Source organism: Pezoporus wallicus, unplaced genomic scaffold, assembly GCF_028554395.1.
Source record: "Pezoporus wallicus isolate ANWC-B61680 ecotype Strahan unplaced genomic scaffold, APGP_CSIRO_Pwel_v1 contig_7292, whole genome shotgun sequence".
Taxonomy (NCBI): domain Eukaryota; kingdom Metazoa; phylum Chordata; class Aves; order Psittaciformes; family Psittacidae; genus Pezoporus; species Pezoporus wallicus.
In genome coordinates this window covers 283,049-303,993 of record NW_026638060.1, presented here as the reverse complement: position 1 = coordinate 303,993, position 20,945 = coordinate 283,049, and the positions used below count along the sequence as shown (strand labels likewise).

Genomic DNA, 20,945 nt, shown 5'->3' with positions numbered 1-20,945 from the left:
GGGGGGGTTGGGGCGGTGCGAACCAGAAACTTCGCGGGCGCCTCCCGTCCGGCGGGGCGCCGCCTCCTCCCCGTCCCGAGGTGGAGATGGTACCGCTCGAGGCCCCGGCGGCCGGCCCCGCCGCTCCGCCCGACGGCGCCGCCGCCAGAAAGCAGCGCGCGCTCGCCCACAGGAAGGTGGGGCATCCCGCGTGGGACCCGCGGGGCCGGGGCTGGGGGCCTGGCGCTGGGGCCGCGGCGGGGGAGTGTGGGGCCGAGCTGTTAACGGGTGGTTTCCGCCTGCGGTGCTTTCCAGGCGTTCTCCCTGTTCGTCAAAGCGAAGGAGGTGCCGGGCGCAGCCCAGTGTGCCGCCGGCGGAGAGGGCGTGCGGTGGCGGTGCTGTCGGCAGGGCTTTGAGGAGCTGTCCGGTATTCACCGGCATGTGGCTCTGCAGCATGGCGGGGACGTCGGGCAGGGCGCAGCGGCTGAAGGGAGCCCCGCGGGCAGCGTGGACGGGACACGGGGGCACTGCCGGGGAGCGCTGGAGATCGCCTGGGCGCTGCCAGACACCAGCCACGTTGGCCACGATGATCTGACGAGGTAAAAAAGATCTCCGCCGTTTGGAGAAGGGTACGGCCTGAGCGGGGTATTGAGCTGCTTACGCTTTAAAATCAGAGCGTCAGTCGTAGAATCAGCTAGGTTGGAAAAGAGCTTTAAGATGATCAAGTTAAACCCAGGACTGCCGATACCACCACTAAACCATGTCAGGGAGGGTCTCATCTATACGGGGTTTGAAGCGCTTCCAGGGACGGTGACTCCACCACTTCCCCGGGCTGTCTGTTCCAATGCCTGATCCCCTCTCTGTGAAGAGGTTGTTCTTAATCTCCAGTCTAAACCTCCCGTGGTGCAGCTTGAGGTTGTTACCTCTTGTTCTGTCACTTGTTACCCGGGAGAACAGTCCCCATCTCACTCCAAACTCCTTTCAGGCAGCTGTAGAGACCTTTATGTGATCTTCTGCCAGTACTGCCTTTTATGAAGTTCAGTTTAAGATACAGTGTTCCCTGATACTCCTTTAGACCAGCATATGTTTTGGATACTTTCCTGAGATACTTCTTTAGATGAGCAGGTGTAGGTGACTCTAGGAGTCACCTGGCTTATTTGAATTCATTTCACACCTGCTGTCTGGGGTTCAGCTGTAACAGTAATTTTTCTCCTTCCTTGTAAGTGGCACAGTGCTTTGGCTTCAGTCTGAGAATAATGCTTATAACATGCAGATGTTTTGGGTTTTGCTAAGTGGTGTTTAATCTGACCAAGGACTTTTCAGTCTTAATGCTCTGCCAGTGAGGAGGAGCACAAGAAGCCAGGAGGGAGCAGAGACAGGACCCCTGACCCGAGCTAACCAAAGGGCTATTCCATACCACAGCACATCATGCCCAGTATATAAACTGGGGGGAGTCACCCAGAAGGGCAAATTGCTGCTCTGGTTGGGCTGGGGGTCAGTTGGTGGGTGGTGAGCAAATGTATTGTGTATCCATCACTTGTGTTTACTGGGTTTTTTTTTTTCATTCCCTTTTTACTTTTATATTCTCTCCCCTTGTTATTTCCCTTAGTAGTAGTAGCAGTAGTAGTTTTGTATTATACTTTAGCTACTGGACTGTTCTTATCTCAACCTGTGAAGTTTACATTCTTTTGATTCTCCTCCACATCCCACCTGGAGTAGGGGGGTATAGGGGAGGGAGTGGCAGCGTGGTGCTGAGTTACCAGCTGGGTTTAAACCGCGACAACTGCTCAGTCCTGTACAAAACATACAAATTACTGCTGTGTTTATAAAGAAGTAGATACACTGCATTTTTCTTTTCATGGTAAATGGGTAAAGGCAGGAACTTCAGAGGAATGAGTTATCAGAGCCATGTCATTCCCTGTTCTTAAAGCAGACTTGTGCAGGTTACTTGACGTCTTAGGGTCTACCAATAAGGAAGGACCGTAATAGGAAGGAGCAGAATTGCAGGTCCCTCATCAAAGTGCTTTAACAGCTCATTTGTTACTTATAAGTAGGTTCACAAAAATGTTTCTGACTGTGAGAGAATTCAGTTTGTGCTGCTCAGAATCATGAGCCCTAAAAGTTTTGAGGTTTTAAAGTCAGGTAGTGCAAGCGCTTAAATTGTCAGTTGCAAGTTTGTCAAATTGAGCATTTAATGGGACACTTGTGAACACAAAAAACAAGCAGTCCTTGTGTCCTGTGTTGAGAGAAACTTGAGTAGGCCACTGGCCATGATGAGTTAATTTTGTAACCAGTCCCAAAATCAAACCCAGCAGAACTAATTCCTCTGACATTACTTAGTGCTTTGTTTTTCTCCCTCTGTCTGCCAGAAGAAAACTGGCTTGTTTTTTTGAATGGTTACTGCTAATAGTATATTTTTGTGGTTTTCAACACTAACATCCTTTTTTCTGTTTGTTCATCTTTGCCATGCTGTGGACAGCAAGGTGGGAGAAGTACTTCTGTACTACTGTTACTGTGAGGTGAAGGATCCAGAGGAACTCTGTGCTTGGCAAAAGGCTCTGTGCCAGCATCTGCATCTCACTGGCAAGGTAAGGTTTTAAGCAAGAGTTATATTCTTATTAAAGAAACATCTTCTTTGCTGAGTGCAGGGCAATATGATGTGGAGAACCAGGTATTTTGCAGTAGAAGGTGTTGGTCTGTTATGATCCATTAAGAAAGCTGCTGAGGCTCTGTAAAGTATAATTTAAAATTACGCTATTATTAACTATTTAAGAACTAATGCTACAACGATAAAGCAAGTAATACAGACAGTCATACTGTGTCTAGCTCTGGGGTCCCCAACACAAGAGGGACATGGACCGTGCAGCACAGTGCAGCCTGAAGGTCAAGCTGAAGGTGCAGTGCCATACAGCACAGGTCTGGGCTGGCTGTGATTAACTGTTATGTGTATCACTGACTCCTCAGTGTGCCTTCCAGTCAGAATCGCTACACCAAACTGTAATCTGTGCTCTCAGGAGAGACAGAAGATCAGCTGACACCTAAGACCTCACTGTAGGATAGCAGTGCTCATCCCTCACAGTCTGTTCTTTTCTGGCAGACTAGTCTAAAGAAGGTAGTTGGCTCCATCTAGCTGGCATTTTGAAGATGTGTGCAAAGGTGAATTTCAGCCTCACAAAGCTGTCAGGGGAAGGGAGGATTTTTTTTCAGGGGCAACTCAAAGCAGGAGATTAAGTTTATCTTTGACTTGTCTTCCTAAGTAGTTTTTTTTATTTTCTGCCAATAGTAGACACATACCCTGTTCTATACCAGCACAGATCTGAGAGTGAAGTGTCTTGACTCATTCATTTCTGTATTTTTGCTCAGCTGTGTTGTCTGGTGGTTGGTATTTTTCTCGTCTCCAAGACTGGTACAGCATTTGCCTTATCAACCAGTTGGTTTTTAGCTTGCCTTTTGTATTCAATCTTTTTGGGTTTTTTACCACTTTGGAGTTTCTGTTCATTTATCAGTGTAGGAGATAAAATGACTCACTGAAATTTAATATTACATGCGATATTATGCGTATTCACATTTTCCTCTGAGCTGTGTGAGTCATTGGGCACAATCCTATTGTTCTTCCTGAGGCAGACCTCCAGTGGGGATTTTAATGCTGACTGCAGGATTTGCCTGTCAGCTGGTTAGCATTTAGCTGTTTACTGCACAAGCTCTTCTGGCTGTCTTAACATGATTCTTTTGAAATGGCTCAAAAGTGATTACTAAGTTCCTATTCTAGTTTTATTTACTGTCTTTTTTTTTATGTTCAGCTCCAGTATAGCCATCTTTTTTTTCCCCTGCCTTAGTAGTCTCTTTTTGGAGCATACTTCTATGTCTGCCTTTCGTCACCCAGGCATATTTTGCTAATTTCACTGTTATCTCTTTTTGCTGTTACCAATCCTTAGCCGCAGCTTCTCCTCTTGCCTCTCAGGTACGAGTTGCTTCAGAAGGGATTAATGGGACAGTTGGTGGAAGCAAAGCAGCTACTAATCTCTACGTTGAAGCTATGCTTTCCCATCCTCTGTTCAAAGACATTCTGTGCCAAGAGGATTTCAAGGTATGAAAAAATAATTCCTACATATAGGCACTGTTAATGTAGGATGTTTAATTTTTGATGAATAAGCACACTGCTTCACAATAGCCTTACTTCTACTTTGATCTCCCAGCACTGATCTAAGTCTAGAGTTCCTAACCTTGCTTAGTTTAGGTATCTTTGCCAGTTTTGACCAGCAGTAGCAGTTAGCATGAGCAGTGATAGCACAAGCTACAAGCTTTGGCAGCTATGGGTGCAGCTGCAAAGCCCCCATACAGGTGAATGAGGGAGTGCCCTTCATCTCCATCATTCTTCAACAAACATTTACTCCAAAAACCATCACGATGTATGCTTACCTGCACAAAGGATTTCCACACTTTCCTCTTTGCCCTATTTTGAGATGCTTGCCTAGAAACCTACTGCTTTAAGTTCATGCAGGCCTTGGTGTACACTTAAGTGTTCCATGAATTGGATGTCTTCTAGAGAAAATACACAGGCAGAGTCAAGAGTTTCTCAGTGCCTGACTGGAGGGAGAAGTGCTAACTTCTGCTTAAGCCTAAGCATATGTGCATACTGCTGTCTTCAGATGGTGGTGGCAGCTGTGGCTGGCACCATACGGCATTCTGGTAGGCTTTTGCTGCCTCAGCACTGTAGGTGCTGGTCTCTGCTCTTACAGCATTTTTCTTTCTCCCCACAGTTCTATTTGCAGCATGCTCTGCAGGGGCCTTGACTGTCTCTTGACAGTGCTTGTGACATTGTTTCTAACAAACATCTCTTCTCCTTCCCACTCCACAGTAAGTCTGCACCTCACGCCAAATGGTGCCTATCTCACCTGCAGTATAGCCGAAGTCACCTGTCTGCAGTCCATGGTAGGGGTCCATTGCCTAAACCTCAGCATTTAGAGTGTGGATTTCAGCAGGAGAGACATTTCTTGCCCTCAGCCACCGAGACACACTCATATTCTAGTGAGCTGTAGAAGTTAAATGAATGGGTAATTCTAATCTTAACACCTGACAAGGTTTGGTGGATTATTTTTGTGTTTAATTTCCTAGAGCAGTGCAGGAGGAGCTCACTGTTTCACAGACCTTCGAGTTGGAGTATTCAAAGAAATTGTACCTATGGGCATTGATCCAAAGATAGTGTCCTATAAAGAAACTGGTAAGTTCATTTAATGAAAAATAAAGCCTCTCATCCAAGTGATAGGTAAATGAAGAATAAAGTACCTTCATCAGAGACATTGCCTTCTGCAGTGGTCAGGACACAGGAGAAGCAGATACGGATACTAGTAGTTAAAAGTTTCTGGTCCAGGGAATTTGCTGGCCCAGGTTTTGGTTTGCCAAGTGAGCTGCCATGAAAAATGTTGGAATTAACTTTCTATTTTGTGGAAAACAGTAATAGATTTAATGCATGTCAAGCAGTTACTTTGTTTTGCGATAGAGACATACCTTGTACTTCAGTCAGGGAGTAAGTCATTGGGCTCTTGCTAAAGGCAAGATGTAAAGTGAAACTGTGTGATGCTTAGGAAAGACATTTCAATGCTTGAATGTATTTATTCTAAATGTTCTGTGGGTGCTTAGACTGCTCAGAAGTGACACCATATAAAGAGCCTCAATGCTCTTTCATTGTTAGGCTGCAGTGAGAGTCAAGTTGTATAGGAAGAACTTTCCTTGGAGTCCTATAGTGGATCCATGTTTATATGTTAGGGACATAACATGTTATGGCTGACTTGACTACTTTACTTGTGTTGGAGTTAACAGCCATGCTCCTGCCTTTCAAGTAAAAAGGAAGTTGACCTCCTATGTCAGGGTCATGCCATCCCCCTAACATGAGACACATTTGTTTTCTGCTGCCTGTAGCCGCTTAGTATGGATTATGCTCAGTAAGATGTTACTGGCTATGCTATGAGGGCACTTACGTAGGTGGTAAGCAGGAGCACAGCAAATAGCAATTAACAGAGCAGTTTTGGCCTTTTTCCCACCAACACGTTTTGTTGGTGGTAAATTTCTGCAGTATCTTTCTGTGTTTTTAGCAGAGGATTATTTTTTCCCCTTTTTTTTTGACAGTTTGTGGGATGTATGTTTGGATTTTTTTGTTTTTTTCCTTTTTTCCTCTTATTTTAGAGTGGTTTATGGAGATGGTTCCCTTTACTCTGTCAGGATTTGGTGGGTGAGGTTTTTTGGTTTTCAGTAGGTTGGGAGTTTTAAGTCTAAGCATCCTGAAAGCTGAGAAACTTTAATACATTATTATGGAAATCTTCTATTTTTATCAACAGAGTTTCTTTGAAAAAATTGCATTTCTGTATGCTTCTGTGCCTCCAAATGTAATGAAAGATGAGCAAAGGGAAGGGAGACATTTTTCACTCTTGCAACTGTAAGAGTTGCCAAGGGGATGTAACAAAGATCATAAAGACAGGCGCCTGTCTGCTGCTGCTTCTGTAATGTGAAACAATGTTGTGTTTTCTTTCATTTGCTAATAGGAAGCCAAACATGGATAAACTTGGCTTGTTGAGTTGGGATGCAAAGCCTGTGAACTGTCATAGAAAATTTTTGTTTGGAAATCTGAGGAGAATCTGTATCAGCTAGATCGTACATAACAGTTTTTTGTAGTTCAGCTTCTCACATCCTTTTCTCTTCCTTCCTTCCTCCCCCTTTTTTTTTCTTTTCCTTTTTTAAGGAATCCATTTATCCCCTCAGGAATTTCATAAAGAAGTTGAACATTATTTGTCTCAGGCCAGTCCAGGACAAAGCGATACCATCTTGCTGGACTGTAGGAACTTCTATGAAAGTAAAATAGTAAGTGTTGTTTGCCTGCTTCTTGCAGTGTGTTACAGGGGCTGGTGAGAAGCATTTCACATTGTGGGGGTGCAACCTTACTGGATTCCAGATTGACTGTAATATGTGCAAAGTTCAGTTCAGTAATGAATATTTGATACAAGCAGCAGAGGACCTCCTGCTCAGCAACTCATTATGGAGATTGCCCTGCTAAGTGCTTATACAGCTTGGGGCTGGAAGAAGGCAAAGCAGTATATACAACATGAGCAGTGAATACCATATAGTTTGAACTAAAAGTAGAATAACATGTAAGATGCTTCCCAGCATTTTTGTCTTGCCCCATATGTCAAAAAGAGTAGGCACATCCTGCTGTCACACCCACCAACCCTCTTGCAGTGTTGTGGCTTATCCTTTCTCTGACAGTTCTGCTCTGCTTAGCACCCTCTTTTATGTTTGAATGAGGAGACATGCTGTCCCTGGAATCCTTTTACAGATTCAACAGGTATTTTTATGCATGAATGCAGCCTAAAGCACCTGCAGTGAGCCAAGTGTTGCGGCCCAAATGTTTGTTACTTCCTCTAGTTCAAGGCAAAGACCTTACCATGCAAGTCTGCTTTATAACCAGTCACATGGCCATCTGTTGTTATTGCAGGGGCATTTTCAGGGCTGCCTGGCTCCAGATATCAGGAAGTTCAGCTATTTCCCCAGCTATGTAGATGAAAACCTGGAGCTTTTTAAAGACAAGCGTGTCCTGATGTACTGCACGGGAGGGATTCGTTGTGAAAGAGGCTCTGCTTATCTACGGAGCAAGGTGAGAAGCCGTTCTGAGGGCACAAGTGTCAAGTAGTTGAGGTTGCTTTAAGAGCAGCTGTCTTGTCTTTTGTTGGTAAATTCCTAATGAGCACAAACTGCTCAATGAACAGGTGGGGAGATAAATGTCTCTGATGCACACTTGCTTCATGCTGTCTGTGAAGGACATAGGTAGCTTTACGCAGCTCAGGATGATTTGCATGGACTAGTGTCACAGCAGTGATTGCTCTGTGAAAATAATTATATAACCCATTTGGTGAGAAGACGTTAAGTCTGCCCTAACTATTGTAGCTGTGTTTTAGGGGAGCTTGAGAGCATTCTGCAGTGCTTCCACAAGCTCTGTCTTATACAATTATGCTCTGTGGTCATTACTGCACAGCTTGAGCACCTCAAAGTGGTGAAAATCAGCCAGTCCGTGCTTTTGCAGTGCTGTGGAACTAAATCCTGCACATTACATTGTTCTAATTGCACTTTATGTCCCACTCTTCTTCTGGATCCTTCCCTCAGGGAGCAAGAGAACAGCTCCAGAGATTGTTCCAATGTTGCCCGGAGATTTAAACCTTGATTTTTTTTTTTTTTTTTTTTTTTTATTCTGCTGCATCAGCATGAACTCTTGAGAAATACTGCTCCAGCTGACAGCTTGCCACATAAAAGCAGAATAAGCAGAGGTTCACAGAGTTTCAAAAGCATTTGATCTGTGATGCATTAAACCTCCCTCAGCTGAGGAGGTTACAGGCCTTTTTTGGACTGTAACGTTAAATGCACATTTGGGTTCATGTGAACATTTCAGCATTGTGGAGCTGCCATGTGATCTCTGGTGGCACTGCCTAGAGCTGTGGGTGCATGTGGTACAGATAATCTGATGATCACTGAGAAGCTGCTACTTTTGGTTGATCGCTGGCATTTAAAACATTTGCTCTGGGAATGGTGGCACACCACCAGTGATCTGTCCTTCAGCTTTTCTGCTAATATGCTTTAAACAGGCAGTGTGCAGAGAGGTTTACCAGCTAAAAGGTGGAATTCACAAATACCTGGAAGAGTTCCCAGATGGATTCTACAGGGGGAAGCTGTTTGTATTTGATGATCGTTATGCCATTTGTTCCAATGAAGATATCATCTCAGGTAGGACTAGATAATGTAAGTGCAGAAGGCAGGGACGCTATGTCAGTGGTTCTCACAGAGATGTGCAGGATGGGACAGCCTGTAGTAGTAGCCCGTGTAGTTCTTCTTGATAGTTGCTTTCTTGTTGTAGTGCTATCTCTTTTCAGGATAATTACCAACTCTATGGCTTTAAAACATAAAACAGAAATGAGAGAAAAGGGGGTCACTAAACAGAGTTCCCTAAAACTGGAGCAGTAAAAGGAAGCATCCCCTGCAGAACAGGTGCTGTAACAAGCTGTCTGCAGCAATGGAGGCGTACATCAAGCACTACTACTGTTGTTACTCACTTGTTGCCCACAGTGCCGATCAGCCTGTGGTTGGCTAAGTGACTGAAGCATTAAATAATTCTCCTGGTGTCAGCTGTTTTCTGCTCCTCTGTTCTCTGTAATCTTACTGAACATCAGCACTGATTGCCAGGCACTTCAAGAGTGGGGGCACTAAGCTCTACAGCACTTTATTTTCATGTTTTAAAAGTTTCTGTACCCTGTAGAATTTCAGTGACCTCTAGTTGAAGCTGTTAAGATTTTTGCCTGGACTTCTGGCTGGGATCACTTTTCAGATACTGCAAATGAATTACCTGTTTTTTTTTTCTTCTCAGTTGCCACATACAAGTAGATGGAATTTGCCCCAACCCCTTTTATAAAGCAGTGCTGTTTTTTCCTTTGAGTGGGTAGCTTCTTGAGCCTAACCTCCTATTCCTCCTCTGTAGTTACCATATATATCTTGAAGGTGCCTGGCTTGGTGTAGAAACAGAACATTCTCTTCATACATCACAGCCATCCCTATGGAAATTTCAAGGGGAAGTGTTTGGGTAGGCACCTTCTTGATGGTACAGCTAAACTGGGCTGTAGCTTTCAGTGAAAGGCTTAAAACCTGTGATGTTTTGGAAGGATACTACCAGGACTGCAGATGGCACCACATTTGCACAAGCCATTGCTTTTAGGTGGAAGAAAGTCCCATGGCACTGCCTCCCAAGAAGTCAACATTCCTGCATGCTGGCTTAATTACCACCAGTATATTTTTCTTCTTGGCAACAAGGACCTTACAACAAAATCAGAAGTCTAAAAATGAGCTAGGTTCTAGAAGATCAAGCTAACCAGGAATTAAAAGCGTGGAAGACAATAGATAACCACTCAAATGAGAGTTGGCAGCCCCGTGTAAGGGGGACAGATAGGGCAGTGTGGGTGTTAACTTCTTCTTTTCCTCCTCCCTCCAGCATGCAGATATTGTGGGGAGCTGTGGGACCAGTATAAACTTTGCTCCAGCCAGCACTGCCGGCAGCTTGTCCTGGCATGTCCAAGTTGTCGCAACAAAGGTCTTACAGCCTGCTGTCCTGTTTGTCAAGAGAAAGAGCTCAAATTGACTTCAAGGGCTTCAGGACAGATACTTAAGGAGGAATGTGATTGTACAAGGAGAAGGCTAAGGGTGCCTATTGAAGATGTCTCACAAAGGATGCTGGTGGCAGGAAAAAATTAAGCCATTTCATTAGCTAATCTGACACGTGTTAATGCAAAGGGCTTCAATAATCAGATCCCTGTTACTCAGTTAGGTTTGGAAACCATGAAAATGTGTTGGCTTTGAAAGTCTTGTTCATGTGCTGCCTTTAAACTTAAAGTATGTGCTGAAACCATCCATTACTTGACCATAAATTACCAGTGTGCCCAACCCACCACTAGCACTACAGGATTCCCTTTCTTGGGTCTTGTAGTGTGGCCTCTATCATGGGGATTTTGGAGCGGAGTTTGTGTGATGGGACACAGATGCTCACAATTCAAAAGAAACTGAAAGGACATAAGAATAATTCCATTCTTTTCCTCCTGCATGGAGATCGATCTGTCCAGCCTCTCCATTGATCGTGCATTTTCTTCAGTAGTTAGGGTGTGAAAACAGCAGATGTGTCAGTTTGGTGTGGGTACGTGACTGGATTGGAGCTGAAGATATTTCCATGTACACGCCATCTGTCTGCCTCCCTTGGTTTATACCAGTGAGTATCAAGGAGTAGTTACACAAAGTCTGACTTGACGCCCGCCTAAAATTGGCTGAAGGCAGAGTAAGGATCCTTCTGGTAACTGGAGCAAAGGCCCACGTCCCATCACACTTCTTTGGTGTGACCTGTAGGATGAGCAGCAAAAGCAACCCTCATTCCAGTGTTCTGTTTCTCCAGGAATTGTTGTTTTCCTTAACTTGTCTGTACATCAAATATCCAGGGCTCAGCTCTGCTTGCAGTACTAAAAAACAACAGCTTGAAGCATGTTGGAACTGAGACACAGAGAAGGGAGCACAGAGGCTGTCAAAATACCAGCACTGTGGCACTGGAAGTGATACTGACGTGTGCATAAATGTCAGTAGCGACTATAAGGAGAATACAGGATCCTTTATTCAAGTTAAATAATTCAAGATTTGGGGAGCATTTGTGCTTTGTAATTAAGCTTTTGAAAAAACTCAGCCCATAGAGATGTCTGCGATTTCCAGTTCGTATGACTGAAGAAATTGGCTTTGAAGGGATCCACAGCATATGAGCTCAAAGTACTTGTCCACCTGCTGCTTTGTGTGCCTCATGCCACAGAATGTACAGAAAGGTTTTATTAGTAGTTTAGAAGATATGTCTGGACTGAAAAATTTCTTAGAAACTTACTGTCATTCATGGTACTGAATAGTAGTTAGTCATTAGGAAGTGAAATCACACTGCTGGGTTTTTTGGGTGGTTTTTTACTTGCAACTGCTTTTCAAAGCAAGAAAACAGTTTACTCAGGTTTCTGCAGTCCTTAATGACAATTAGGGCAAGGTTATTTTCATGCAGATTGTAACCTTTCCCTCCGTGCTATTAATTCAGCCTCATTTGTTGGCTCGACTGGCAACTTACAGACGGGGCATTGGTTCCATTAAAGCCATAGCAAACATTTCTTCAGTCTTCCGGTATTGTTACCATGAAATCAGTGGTTCAGCAACTGTTTTTATGACCCTTCCCTTCATGAAGCAAAGCTGAAACTTATGGATGTCTCCTTTGGAGAGCTTTCTAGGGTGGTATTTAATAGTAAATGTGTGCACAAGCCATATTGGAGAAGAAACTGGAAAATTCCCATCAGTAGACACCTTCAGCAGAAGTCTGAGCAGGTCCCCTTGGATCTTCCTTGCCAAGCGTTGCTGGCCTGTTAACCTCTGTGTTTTTGAGGTCTGGAATACTTGTGGAAAAATATGCAAACTGTACATGCAGGCCTGGTCTAGAGCACTGCTGGGAGTGCCTGGCTTGCATACTGTACTCTCTTCGTGTAGTAGGCTGAAAAGAACACAAGATTATAACTCAATCCATCAGTAAGGCTGGAACACTGTAATCTATTTGGGAGGCTGTTTGTATGCCACTTGTCAGGACAGAATGGCAACAACTATATTTTATATGTAACCTCCTGTGATGCTAAATAACCTTTAGTGCTTCCACTGTAATTTTTAAAGTCATGCACAAACATATTTCCACTGCTATGTTGGAGGTGCTTAATTTTGCAGAAATAAATGCTGAAACCTAGCTAGCTGTCTGCCATATGGTAGACCTGGCTATGAGATAAAGTTCTGAGAGTTCCTGGCAGCTGTAGATTCTACCTCAAAGTCAGGGGGGAACCATGGGACCTCTTCTGGTCCTTGCTGCACTAAGGCAAGGGAGGAGAAGGGTTTGAGATGTATAGATGGAGGCCCATAAAGCTAGGTTCCCTCTGCTCCAGAGATGGGAGAAGTGGGGTAAGAGAAATCCCTAGCTTCCCTCTTGCGAGTTAGCCCATGAGCAGCTTCTCTGTCATGCTTCTGGATTCGTTCGTTTTGTCAGATTAATACAAATAAGAACTTGTCATGTGAAATGCTATGTGGTGGATGCCAGGCAACTCAGGGGTAGTGCCTGAGAGAAGGCACATAGCTCTAGGAGAGGTGAGAGTTAAGCAGTGTTGGCTGTGACTGCCAGATACTGCAGTCAGCAAGATGCTTCTTTTCCCTTTTCTTGGAGAGCTCCTGGCTCAGTGACCCATTTGCTCCCAAGCATCACCATTTTGTAGCTCCATCACTGCACAGCTTGATGCCTTTCACCACAAAACCTGATGCCTCTCAGCACAGCCCATCTCCTCACAGATCTTGCATGCATTTTTCAGCAAAGCGGCTCTATAAGAATCAGCTGAGTCCTGCCACCTTACTGTAGGTTTGGGCTGCATGGTTAATTTAGGTGCTGCTATAGTGAAACACAGGACAAGGTTCTTGCTTTTTTTTTTGCCTTTTTTCCTTCTCAAGGGTTTTTTCACTTACGAAAAAATGTTGTAGTATCCATGTAGTGCTCCTTGCTTTGCAGATGAGTCTCCTTGCATGTCTTAGCACTGTCAGGATTTCCCAGGATAAGATGCATTTATATTTGTCGGAAGCCCATGGAAGAGCTGAGCCTGTCCCATGCAGATCTGAGCGGATGGCTCCACTGAAATTGTGACTCGGATTTGATGATTTAGTTGACCATTTTGAAGTCTTTGCATATGGAAGGAAGAGGCTGTCTGCCAGTATTTTCTTTTCTTTTTTTTTTCTTCTTCAATATATTTTCAAGTATTTTTCTGTTGTATTCTTTTCATTTTCTGATAGGAACTTTCAGGGTAGGGGGAAGAAGCTACAGTGAAGCATTTTATTTGACACCATGGGTGCATTTATTAAGCTTTGAAGAGCAACAGACACATTTCCCACATTGCTGAAAGTACAGTGTTGCTCTGTTTCACTGGTCAGAGCTAAATCACAGGTGGCATTTGTGCACAAGCTCTAAAGGAATCTGTGGGACTTTGCAGGGGTATGCATCAAAGGCTGCAAAACTTCACTCTTAACAGATGCGTACAGACAGATATCTAGCAAGTGAAAACATTTTCTAGGGCACGTCATCAGACCAGGAATAAGGCTCTAGAGTGGCAGTGCTTCTAACAGGAGACTCTTCCTACAGAGCAGGATCCCACCCAGGTTAATAGCAGGAGTTTTGGATGGGATAGGGCTGGGTCCACTGCATGTCTGGGAGCTACACAAGCCTGTGGGGAATTCCTCCCAGGCTAGATGGTGGGTGGTAGACTGACAAAGCTATTGGACTATATGCAGTGTAAATTCAGAGTTGGGCTATTTCATTGACCAGCTTTTCTAGGGCACATTTATTGTTGCACTTATGCAGACATTAGGAATGGCAGTAAAAGAAAATCCCCATCAGAACAAAATTTAATTAGTGGACATGGTCATCCAGACAAAACAGCAAAGAGAAAGAATGTGACTTGTTTCCAGTGAGTATTTGGACACACACTTTTAACATTAGGAAACTGAACGAGTAAGGATTAGATAATTAGTTTGGCTATCTGTGTGGGCTTAGGATTTGCGTCACTTCTCTAAAGGTGACTGTTTTCTTCAGGCATGGATAGGGTAGAAGACATGGATAGGATAGAAGAGTTATTAGCCAATCCTAAACCACTCAATTTTTGAGACTTTTGTTTTATAATTGGTGGCCTTAAGTTCCTTATTATTAGGGGCTGGAGAAAACGAAACATGAGGATGTGCTTGAAACAGCACCTCCAACAAATTGCCTCAGCAAAGGTCAGTAAAAACGTGTAATTCACAATTCTTTAAATTAGCCATGTTTCCAGGTAGTAGAAGTGCTTGTTAAACTAATTGTTCCTCCATAGTTGCTTGAGATCAATTTGGGGGAAGAAAAATAAAGTATTTTTTTAATACTTCTGTAATTTGTGTGGAGCAGTTGTTTCTTTCACTCATGCATACCACATCCTGACCGTATGAAACACTGTGCAGGAAGTTTATAGAAAAATTAAGTCCCAGGTTAATTAAGAATCACTTTTACCCTGGGATGTACTCAAAACTGAGACTGCATAAATTGGCTTGAATAGTTTGAACTCTACAGAAAACATCAACAGTCCTACTGGATAAAATCTTCAACTACAGCCACTAGTTAATTTAAACTGATCGATAGTGCATAAAACAGAACCGAGGCGCCACAAATACTCTGTCAAGGCACTTATTGCCTTTAGATTTCCACAGTGTAGAACAGATCACCGGGAATGACCTCCACAGCCAGGAATTACACTCCAGTTCTGCACTTGGGAAAAATAGGCCCATTCAACTCTGCAAGTCTTCTCTTCCTCACTGAAAAAGAAGAAGAGGAATCAGTCATGGCAACGGGAAGACATGGATGGCAGGCTTGGCTTGCCCGCTGCGGAAAGGAACCGAGAGACCTACTTTCTGCCAGGAAAGAAAGCGGATAGCATCAGCTTCTGAATTCCTGCATTAAGCAGCAGACACAGCCTTACACAGTTTAAAATCAAGGAAGATAAGATGAAGTTTCCATCCCTGTGAATTCTTGGGGCCAGAAGCTACTTTCAGCCTTACCTCCCTTATTCTACAGTCAGTTGTAGTTCACACAGTTTGTAATGTGACTGTGGCCAAAGCATCACCTGATGCTAACTGATGTAAAAGCAAGAGGTGGATGTCACAGTTTTATCTTTGCTAGTTTTTCTTAATTGCCCTTTCAAATGAAAAGAAAATAAAATTATCTTTTTTTCTTATCCTAAGCCTTCAGCCTCCAGCCCTCTGATCATGGTTATCACAGTCACAGCAGCCTCATACCTACTAGTAAAGCTGATGTACAGCTCTGAGAGCTACACTCACAACTTTTCAAGAAACATGTAAGGAAAAAAGGGGAAAAAAAGGTATAAAGGAATGGAGAAGTTAGCTTATGAGGATGAATATAAAAGCCTTCATAGTTGGTTCATACAGAGCATCTCAGAGAACAGAAGCTGTGAGACCAAAATCAAGTTCTGCCAGCATCAGGTGATGGTAGGCAAGAGCACTGGAGTGGAGCGCAAGCAGAGAGCTATTGATGATAGGGAGGAAACTAAAGTTTTTTCTGTACTTATACATTATCCAGGTGTAGAGCTGAGATGCTATTGCCAGAGACCATCTGATCAATGAGTATGAGCTGCAAACAAGAATCAGATCAGACAAAAAAATGCAAATCTTAATAAAGGCAAATTTGACAACTGTTACCTGGAAGGCAACTTGTGAATTCTTCCCTTTAACAGCAGGAACAATAAAACAGTAAACAGCAGGAACTGGATTCAAATCTTCCAGCTGATTACTTTGAATGCCAGGTGCTGCACAGTCATTAAAAATGTTGCTCTCTTCAAAAGGACAAAAAATAGCCAGCCTTTCCTGGTGCAGCTCTCTAGTGACCAGGAATGCAGCCACAGGCAGAATAAATGTGCAGTGAACCATAATACTGAGTATTCAGTGTGGTCCCTGAAGAACTGGCATATACTCCTATGTTTGGCCATGTTTCCGAGGAACACAATTCTTCCTCAGGTACAGAAAGGGTATCTGCAAACTTCTGCTTATTTCTCCCAGATACATTGTCTGCCGCTGCTGAGAAGTTTGGTGCTGTCAAGTCTGTAAGCAGCATGGCTGGTCCTGAATGTTGGCTGCATTCAGTACTGCTCTGCAGGACTGATTCCCAGCGCTCTACAGTAGCTTTTAGCCAAGCAGTGGAAAGCCCCTGCTGCATGCATCGGCTGAAGTGGCAGTTTGCAGACTTGCCCATGTTTCGCTTCATAAGCAGTTGCCATCACTTCATTGAGGGTATAAAGATAACTCAAAGCCATGTGGCTTCCCACCTCTCCTTAGAAACACTTCCCATTTGTTTTGCCGAAGGGGACGGGCCAAGGCCCGCTACCTCCAAAGTTCAACTCTACTACTTTTCATCTCCTTGTTAAAGTGGGAATGAAGCTACAGGAAGACAAGCAGTTGGCAGGAATCACAAGTGCTGGCAGCTCATAATCCATGTGCCATATGCTGTATCATGTGCTGTGCCGAAGCACATTAGCAGCTCTCACTCCTTCCCAACAAGACCCACTGTTACTGCCAAAAACACTGCTTCTGGGAGATCTAGCTGTCCAGTGTCTCCAGGTTTGGACCACAACCCTTTCCAACAGCAGCTGCATTAGGGAACCAGTCAGTGAAAGCTGCTTTCCTTCTCGAGAGGCAAGGCATCATCACACCCTTCAAGAGGTGGTTCCTAATTCAAGCGCATCCACCAGGGCTTTCAAGCCAGCATTTCTGCCCTTCTCCCACCAGGAACTGCCCACAGGACCTTCCTGTGCCCCCTGGCTTGCAGCCCGACTCACCTAGGTCATTGTTATTCATCATGGCATTGGAGGCGCGGAGCCGGGGACCTTGCTGAGTGAAATGGTACCCAAACTTCAGCAGGGAGGTGTTCTTTTCCAACATGCTCGCAATCTCCATTTCTACTTTGTTGCCCAAGGGCTGACTCTTTAGAAAACAGAAAAGCAAGCTGGTCTTGTCAGAGAGCGATTCAGAATAAGCACTTTTATCTGCCATCTCCATCCTTTCCCTCCCTCTTTAGACCTGTTGGTCTATCTGGCATTCCTGACTTGGAGCTGGTGAAACAAACCACTGGCCTATTCTTTGTACAACCAAGTGGCTCCAACTGCAGCAGCAGATGTTCCCGTAAGTCCTCTTGCCCAAAGACTTGGACAGATCTGCAGCTAAGAGATGTCTGGAGAAACTGATTTTGAACTCTCTGTCACCTGCCCCTGAGCTCCCTGTAGCTCAGCTGCTTTTTTTTGTTTGTTCGTTTGTTTTTAAACCCCATGGGTTTACTACCACCCCATAGTCCCCGGGGGACCTAAACGTGCCACAGCACCTGCTCACTGCACACACTGGAGCTCTCTTTCCATTGTACATTTCAGTTTTACTAAACATTAGTTAAGTCTCTGCAAGAGCTCAGAGCAAGGTGTGATACTGGAGAGGTGTGGACAGCTGCATTACCACTCTCCAGGGAAACGCAAGCACCATGGGAAGCTGATAACTGTATAGTAGCAGATGCTGCCCAGGAACTGCAGCAGGAACAAGGGGCTGAAACATCTTCAGTGCAGCCTGGCAGTGGTGGTGGGCTGCCACCCTCCACCTTGACCAGCCACTCAGTTTCCTGCACCCAGGACACGTTCATTTGGTCACAGCTCCTGCTGGCACAGGCTTTACCTGGTTGTCAATGCGCAGCTCTACTAGAGAGGTGTTGCCCTGGAGCGCTTCCACAACAGCCAGGATCCCGGACCCAGAAATGAAGTTGGATTCCACATTCAGGCTCTTCAGCGTGTTGTTGACTTTCAGCATTTCTGCCAGTGCCTGTGGGCAGAGGGGAGCAGGAAGAGCTGGCAGTGAGAGTTAAGAGGTTCAGCAGCAGGGGTTCAGCTAACCTTGCCTCCAGAGGGCATTGTGATGACCCCACATGCTGTGCAGTTTCACCGCCACCAGATGGGAGAGTTCTGTGTAGAGCGAAAGGGATTCCTGAACATGAGCATGTGGGAGGCCACAGTGAAACCTTGTATGGAAAGACCCTTAGGGCCACCCCAAGAAGCAGCAGTCCACACCTATGAATGCCCTGTGACAGCTTCACCTCTCTAAAGCCAGCATGGTGATGGCAGGGATGTTGTCCAGCTTCATCCCTGCCTCCTTTCTGCACTGCTCATTCTGTGTGGGGCTGAGATACTTCCTATCACAGCAGGCACAGAGAAGAGCATCTGTCTTGAACAAGAAGGGATTCCCCACATCCAAGTTATCTTCCCAAGTAGCATCACAACCATATTAATCACTTCTGCTTCCCTCAGCAGGTAAGACCAGAAGAGGGCTGGCACACTCCCACCCCGCCCTGTTCTGATCTGACATTTCATAAGCTGCATGGGAGCACCCATCTATGCCATGAAGCAGAAGGACCAGCAGGTAATGTCCAAGTAGCTGGGCTGGCCTGTACATATTCACACAGCGCTTGGCTCCTGCACAGTGTTCCAAGGGCCCTCAAACAGCATCAGTGCTGCCTGCACAAGCTCCTTCCCCAGTCCAGAGTGCCTGAAATACTGCGAAGGCTACACCTGCCCTCCAAAAAGAAGGGTTTTTCCTAACAGGCAACTTGTGTGCACGTATGTGTGTGGAGGTAGGCAGGGTGAAGAAGAACAAAAATCAGTTGCAGTGGTGCTGGAGGTGTGTGCAAGGATGCAGCTTGGAATGCAGCAAGAGGTACAGGCAGAAAGCTGAGCACCTCCCTGCATCCCTACTGATATTTAAGAAAGACCATTTGCAGCAGCCAGAAAGACCCTTTATCACCCACAGAAGAAATGCAGTCCTGCTTCTGCATAGGTCTGCACAAAGGAATATATGAAAGAGCTGGAGCAGACGCGTGCGAAGGGAGGGATGGTGTGCACACAGCAGTGTATGGCTTTGTACCAACAGAAACCATAGGGGTGGCCCTGGTGTAGGATAAGAGACACACTGCTTTTACAAAGTGCTACTAGGAAGTCAGTTTTTGTCTCCCACCTACCTTCTGGGAGTTCCTTGAGGACAAATATGAGACGAAATGGGATTAAACAATTGCGTCCTGAAACCTCCACACGTCTGTCCCAAATCTCCACAAATGTCCTGTCTGTCGCTGGCTTTCACTAGCACCAAACATCAGAGGCGCGGAACATGCCAAACGTGATGTGAGGTGCAAAAGCAGTCAGTAACTCCAAAAATACCTTGCCCAGGAACAGCTCCTGTCACAACGTTAAGACGAGGAGCCAACGGTACTTACGAAAGCAACAGGATCATTGCTCCGTGTCCCAACTATACTGAACTTCTTCACATAGGTGTTATTTTTCAGAGCTTCCGCAAAAGATTTTAGAGTTGGTATGGGAATATTCTGTGAAAAGAAGTGCAGAAAACCTGTTAGGCCATTAGCCATATGAAGAAACGTGATACACTTAGATGATACTTTAAGTTTCTTACCCAAGTCAAATCACCAAATGCACAGAAGTAATTTAAGAAGGGGTCGATAAATGTTCTTACAAGTTCTGTTCCTATAATCAGTGTTGCCTAAGGAGCATGGCAACTTCTTCCCCTCTCCAATGAAAAAAGGCTGAGTCAGGATTGTTCAGCCAGGAGAAAGCTCCAGCAATACCTTAGAGAAGCTCCCAGTGCCTAAAGGGGCTGATAAGAAATCTGACAGGGGACTTTTTACAAGGACATGTAGTGACAGCACAGGGGGGGGATGACTTTAAACTGACAGAGGAGAGATTACGATGAGCTCTTAGTCAGAAGTTCTTCTTTGTGAGAGTGGTGAGGCGCTGGCACAGGTTGCCCAGAGAAGCTGTGGCTGCCTCATCCCCGGCAGTGTTCAAGGCCATGCTGGACAGGGCTTTAACAGCCTGGCCTAATGGAAGTTGTCCCTGCCCATGGTAGGCGGTTGGAACTGGATGAGATGTAAGGCCCTTTCCAACCCAAACCATTCTGTGATTCTACAATTCAATTTCCCACTCTGCTGATAGCTCACTGCTTTGATTTGAAGCTACAGTGTCCCTGCTGTTTAATTTAATTTCCCAGAAACTCATCTACTTAGGAGCACAGGTGCTGTGGAGATGTATGTAACTAAGATCCATGAGCCTACAAAGTGCTGTTCTTGCACTTTTTAATACAGATGACAGCACTAAGCAATATTAATGTCATGTTCAGGAAAATTTCCACTTACGGGGCTTGATCCAGAAAGATATGAAACCATCTCCTTGTAAGTACAAACCACAGACACCTCTGATTGATTGCTTTACACAACTTCTTTCAGGCTAATGTATCTACGCTGCTTATTCTGGTTCCTGCAAAGTGAGTATTTTTCACTTATCCAGCGCTCCAGATGTCCTTTTCAGATGCACAAATTTTTTCCTGTCTAAAATTTTAAGTTTTATCCTCACTTTGGAGTTCTTGCCACACCATCGGGATCTCACTGTGTGGAATCACGTATAGTCAAAGCCATAACACAGGGGCCAGCAGTTTACCATCTCTACTGCTACCCAGCTCTCCAAACCGTGTCCCAAAGTCATGAGTCCAGCATACGCAAAAGTGCCTCCCTGCCAGATCCTCAACCTGCTGTCCTCAAGGGACCTTCAGGGTCACTAGCCAGAATCAAGTACACTAAAGTAAAAATCTTTTCCTTATAGGAAGGTGCAGGTGGCATGGCACAAGTGTTTTTAATGTGCGTGTGCAATTAACCACATTCTTGCTATTTGAATATGTCATCACCATTCAACAGAGCCCATGGGATGGAGGTCCTGGAGTCAGGGGGG

The 20,945-nt window shown here is 44.9% G+C and overlaps 2 protein-coding genes across 5 annotated transcripts in view; one reads left to right on the top strand and one right to left on the bottom strand.

Annotated features, from left to right (window-relative positions):
• The first annotated feature begins 85 nt into the window (after nt 1-85).
• On the top strand, nt 86-12,304 carry TSTD2 (thiosulfate sulfurtransferase like domain containing 2). Of its 3 annotated transcripts, none has more exons than XM_057408917.1 (9): nt 86-176; nt 295-578; nt 2,459-2,567; nt 3,941-4,066; nt 5,095-5,200; nt 6,716-6,834; nt 7,466-7,624; nt 8,607-8,745; nt 10,001-12,304. In XM_057408917.1, exons 1-9 carry the CDS (start codon nt 87-89, stop codon nt 10,258-10,260), a joined length of 1,392 nt encoding a protein of 463 aa, XP_057264900.1. In that variant the 5' UTR covers nt 86; the 3' UTR covers nt 10,261-12,304. The 3 variants fall into 3 exon arrangements, with proteins under 3 accessions (XP_057264900.1, XP_057264902.1, XP_057264901.1); XM_057408919.1 differs by having other exon boundaries at nt 8,607-8,760; nt 10,001-10,134; XM_057408918.1 differs by lacking the exon at nt 10,001-12,304 and adding an exon at nt 9,494-9,937.
• Nucleotides 12,305-14,616: 2,312 nt separating this feature from the next.
• The window catches only part of TMOD1 (tropomodulin 1), a 37,132-nt gene continuing 30,803 nt past the window's right edge, over nt 14,617-20,945 (bottom strand). For both annotated transcript variants that reach the window (XM_057408916.1, XM_057408915.1), the window contains exons 7-10: nt 19,424-19,531; nt 17,839-17,982; nt 16,962-17,106; nt 14,617-14,928 (exon numbers count right to left, since the gene is read on the bottom strand). In XM_057408916.1, the coding sequence (XP_057264899.1) occupies nt 14,864-14,928; nt 16,962-17,106; nt 17,839-17,982; nt 19,424-19,531 (462 nt within the window). In that variant the 3' untranslated portion in view covers nt 14,617-14,863. The remainder of the gene's footprint in view (nt 14,929-16,961; nt 17,107-17,838; nt 17,983-19,423; nt 19,532-20,945) is intronic.